We start from the raw sequence: 5,373 nt of genomic DNA on the forward strand, positions 1-5,373 counted from the left end.
AAAAACTTTAAACCTTTTACAGTTCAGTTCAAACCATAACTGGCATCAAGTTCTAAATAACTGACAAGGAAGAGTATCTCTTACAGTGAACAGCTGCATGAACAGTCCTCATTTTTTCCACAAAACAGAAACTCAGCAGGACAGTTAAAATAAACCATGCTCTAAACAAGAACACTTTGGATCCACAGAGTAATTGTTTCTATAACAACCAAATATTGAGGCAAGTAGCCCAGCTACATTTTAGAAAGATAAATCACCCCACATGTAATTTTCTTGAAACAGTCACAGAACCACAGAAGGTCATGTATCGACAAGAAGCTGGGTTCAGTGAGAAACAGCTCCCAGAGCAAAGCGTGTAACATGGTTTTCATTGCCTTCTCCAGAGGCATCTGTCTATTTTCTCAGGATACTGGACTATACTATTTTAATACAAATGAAAATAAAAAGAAAAATTATAAATTCTATCTAAAGTCAGAAGGTTAATATTTTATTAATGTAATACTTGTTTTTGTTCTGAAATTTAAACATAAGAAACAAAATGGAATAAAAAATATTGGTAGGAGACATATTCTCCTTATCTTCTAGGACTCTGACTCAATTCACTAATTTAATTCTTAAGAACAGCCTTACAAACAGTTATTCTAGCAAAATCACACCATATCAATTTGATTTTTCTCATGAAATAATTTTCACTGAGAAGATTGTGGTGTATGTCAAAGAATTTATCAGAAAATTGGGGTTTATTTTAATGCTAGTCTTATTTCTAACAAAATTTATCATAATTTTATGTATTTTTCCTTCTGCTGAGTTATTACGTGAAATAATATTCCCTTGTGTGTTTCAGTACTAAAGATTTTCTCTTTTAGAAGGCCTCTCGTGCTGTCTTTATCTATAAGCACTCAGCCCACCCAACAACAGTACTGCTACACGTCGTATTTTTCTCTGCTGTAGACAGCACGCCCTTAACATTTGAGTGGAATTCCAGTCCTTATTCTGTGATTCATGTGAAATCTCCCACTGAAGAGAGTTTAGATACTACTGGAACTAAGAACATGACTGAATGCAATACATCCAATACTTTCCTAGATTCCACTCCCTTGTAGTTTGGATAACATAATAAAGCTACTCCTGAATTAGAGAGGCAAAGGAACAGTCAAGCCTACTGGGAGTAAGTTATCACAGAATCATAGAAGGTCCTGGGTTGAAAAGGACCATAATGATCAAACAGCTTCAACGCCCCTACTATGTACAGGTTCGCCAACCAGCAGACCAGGCTGCCCAGAGCCACATCCAGCCTGGCCTTGAATGCCTCCAAGGATGGGGCATCCACAACCTCCTTGGGCAACCTGTTTCTGTGCTTCACCACCCTCTGAGTGAACAACTTCATCCTAACATCTAACTAAACCTCCCCTGTCTCAGTTTAAAAACATTCCCCTTTGTCCTATCACTAGGACATAAACATACAAACCCTCATAAACAGCCATTCCCCTTCCTGTTTATACTTTCCCTCCAAGTATTGAAAGACCACATTGAGGTCACACCAGAGCTTCTCTTCTCTAAGCTAAACAAGCCCAGTTCCCTCAATCTTTCTTTATAGGAGAGGTGCTCCAGCCCTCTGATCCTTAGTGCTCCTCCTCTGGATCTGCTCTAAGAGCTCTGCATCTTTCTTGTGCCAGGGGCCCCAGGCCTGGACACAGCACTCCAGATATATAATACTTTACATATTAGTTATAATACTATGCGATTTTCAAAGCAAATAACACTTGGTGAAACTTTATTCTTCTGAGAAAACTTTAGTTCAAGAAAACTTAATGAGATTTTCAAAGGTGAAGAAGAAGAGCAGGGAGACTTAGATGCTATAAAAAATGCCTCCTAAGGCCTGAAAGGCCCGAGGCCATTGACTCTTTTAACCAATTTAAATCTATATATTTATTTTCTAATCCCTTAAACATGCAAGTCAGGATTAAAATTTTTAGAAAAAGTTGATTTTTTTTGTTTGTTTTTAATATTATTGATTCCCGAAGTGCTCATTACACCACTTAAAACTGAACCCTGTGCCCAGCCAGAGATATAAAAGCACACAAAATCTAAGCTTATACATAATGTAGATAGATAGGTCTTGACAGAGAATGGATTTTAATCTTTCACCTTGAAGGAAAAAGGTAGTAACTAGGACATATGGTCAAAATATTGGATAAAAATGGACACTTTGGTATTTTTTCACATATAAAACATTTCTAATTAAAACAAGACAAAGAGCAAAATCTCAAAAGTCTCACTTCACATCACCACAGTTTGAGATGATCCTCTATCCTTCACCAATGGCAACCTCTTACTAAGGGTCGGGGGAAATTTACACATTCCAGGAACAAAAGACCGTAACTCAACAACGTAATTTCTATGCTGCCTATAAAGAAATAAGTAAAAATAGCCAGGATTTCCTACTTGACAAATGTGGTGGTTTCACTTGTACTTCTACTTCTTTATTTCTGAAAAGATTAAATTATTAATTACAAATCAGTTCAATACCTTTGGTAGCACATATGAGTAGCTACTAATCCCTTCATCAAACCTCACTGATCTGAATTTAACTTATCTTTTTGCAATCAACAGAAACAAATTCAATTTATATTGCTATCAGTGAAAACACTGTCTTCTATTTCAAATGAAATTAGAAGCTGAATACTTCAGGATGAGTCCAAGCAAAAAATATGTCTTGCTACTGTTTTATAAGGCTTCTTGGTGGTTAAGGAACATGTGAGGGGGATCCCTCTGATGTCAATTCTAAAAACACTGTAATTTGATTGAAGCCAGTATTTTACCCTAATTTGGTGGATTCTAAAATTATTTTCAGTATCATCGTCTTACAACCACTGTACAATATACACTTACATATAAAAAAATATTTCATTAAGATTTAATCTAAATATAAAAATGTTATTTAAAAATAGCTCATGATCTCATTAATTCTGTTATTTAAAGATAAGATTTTTTTCTGACTCATTTTACATGCAATTACACAAACTTTTCATATAAACATATGTTCAAAATCACTTTAAGTAAACAGTTTTAATGTACATAAGTTTATAATTATATATAAATGATTATTGTTGCTTTAATCAAACTGCTACAGCTCACGATTTGCTTTTCAGTTTATAATGAGACCTAACTCAAAGGTGCTAAGACAACCCATTATTTTATGTACACCTATATATTAAGTAGTACTATGCATTAAAAATTCCCCCTCAAATACTAAATTTATTGACATGATTTAGAATAAAATAGAAGATACCTCATTTTACTGTTTCTGGGGCTGTGTTATTGAAAAAACAAACTTCTTATTCTGTTAAATTATCATTTGGTCTTTACTTACTAAAACTTATTTTAAGATGTTTATAAGGTTCGGTTTCGTTAACAAATGGCAGATGAGAGATAAACAACTGATAAAGCAAACAAGATGCAGAATGACTGTAGTGTTTTGGGTACTGACACTAAGGACAGAAGGTATTACATAATAAAGCACAGTCACAAATGAAGTTTTCTTTTTTAAAATGGGTGAAATCTGATAGAAATGACAAAATTATTCAGCTATAAATGTCATGCAGCTACTCAGGGAAGACCTTCATTTGGCCTACATCGTATCTTATTTATATTTACCTTTTACATTCCACACTCAGATCTTTGCTCTCAAATTCTGACATGAACATTACATTCTCCCTTGATACATTTGGTCTCATTTCATATGTATACCTGTAAGTTACGTTGTAGGCACGTAACATAGGTAATCTCTATGCTTACATAGCTTCAAGCAATGGTACACTTACTAGCAAAATAATATGAATCCTACATGTATCTGTATTAAATGTTCACAATCCTTCAAACCACCAAAAACAATGGGCACTGAATACGAACCATATTTTACTCAGTGCTTTATTTGCAGATGGGACTCAGGAAACTGCTGTTTTTCAAAGCTCTATCTTCCCCAGGAATTTTGCAGTCATGGAGTGTATACTTCCCCCTTGTCCTTTTGTATTCTCTCTTTAAGACTAGCATTGTAAATGGCTAATACATCACAAAGCAATACCGTTCACATATGTGTAAAATCATAATCCTCTATCTAATCCTCCTCCTCAGCAACAATTTAAGGAATTCCCAAATAAATCACTGATTTTATTCCAACAACAGAACAGAGGTACGTATCAATACAAAACAGACTCTAGATCTCCACTACCCTACAAAAATAAACCCAGGTCATCTCTGCACTTCATCCAGCAAAATTCTCCTTTGTGTTGTTTTCCCTTTTCCCAAAATTAATTGCCACTAGCTGATCATTGCAAGCTTTACCACCCTCTCTCTCAACTCTGGGCAAGTAAGATGCTGGCCACCCCCTCCTGGCTGGGAAGCACCTGGCACCGAAGCCCTGTCCTTTCTCCATCCCAGGACATCCCCACATCTCACCCTGCCATCAGAAGATACCCAGATGATGTCTTCCTCCCCCTGCTCGCCCCTGAAGAGAACAGAGGAGTGATGGCACCATGGTCTGCCACAGAGACACATGGGGAGAGGAAGGCAGGAAGAGAGAAGGCAGCAGGGAGGCAGCGGGGAGGGGAGCGAGACCCACTCATACAGATGAAACTCCATGCAGGCCTGACCTCCTACCCGTCCCCTCCACTACACGAAGGGGGTGGTGAGGCAAGCTAAGATGGTGCCTTACCTTCACTGCAGTCCTTCCCCCGAAAGCCTGTTTGGGAGCAGTCGCAAACGGCCTGGTCATTGAGCACCGAGCAGACACCTCCGTTGAGGCAAACATCCTCCCGAGCACACAGGCGGCTCTGCTCATCGTCCAGCCGCACCTCCTGGCTCTCCACCGGCGACGTCTGTGTGTAGTTGACCCGAACATCTGTTATCCAGCCCTTGAAGGGCTCCCGGTCCTTGACAGAGGAGAGTGTCAGCTTTAGTGTTGCTGACCGCAGCTCCGGTGGGAGCCCCCCCAAGAAGAGGCCACTGAACACAGTCATGTCCCGCCGCTTGGACTTCACCTCCACCCACTTTGCCTCAGCCCGGTCAATGATCAGAGTGGTGTTCTTGAAGTGGCGGCGGATGACCACGGCATGCCAAAGGTTGTCGTTGACCGCCATGTCAGAGAGCAAGGTGGCGGGCTCGGCGCAGAAGATAGAGAAACTGAGCTGTAGCCGCCCACCCTGGGTGAGGATGAGCTCCAGGAAGTCACAGAAACCCTCGTCATCAAAGTAGAGCACCAGCCCACTGGAGCTGCGCGTCTTCATGTTGAAGCTCATCTCACTCTCGCAGCAGGCATTCCACTTGGGGAAGCGGGTCCACTGCCCCTCGGCCCCCGGAAACTCCAGCCCACTG

At 39.5% G+C, this 5,373-nt stretch overlaps 1 protein-coding gene across 1 annotated transcript in view; it reads right to left on the bottom strand.

Annotated features, from left to right (window-relative positions):
• Nucleotides 1-4,682: 4,682 nt before the first annotated feature.
• The window catches only part of LOC109366358 (neurexin-1-like), a 145,581-nt gene continuing 144,890 nt past the window's right edge, over nucleotides 4,683-5,373 (bottom strand). Inside the window, exon 3 of the mRNA XM_031552681.1 lies at nucleotides 4,683-5,370. Within this exon, the coding sequence (XP_031408541.1) occupies nucleotides 4,698-5,370 (673 nt within the window). The 3' untranslated portion in view covers nucleotides 4,683-4,697. The remainder of the gene's footprint in view (nucleotides 5,371-5,373) is intronic.

The sequence above is a fragment of the Meleagris gallopavo genome, chromosome 2 (assembly GCF_000146605.3).
Source record: "Meleagris gallopavo isolate NT-WF06-2002-E0010 breed Aviagen turkey brand Nicholas breeding stock chromosome 2, Turkey_5.1, whole genome shotgun sequence".
Classification (NCBI taxonomy): domain Eukaryota; kingdom Metazoa; phylum Chordata; class Aves; order Galliformes; family Phasianidae; genus Meleagris; species Meleagris gallopavo.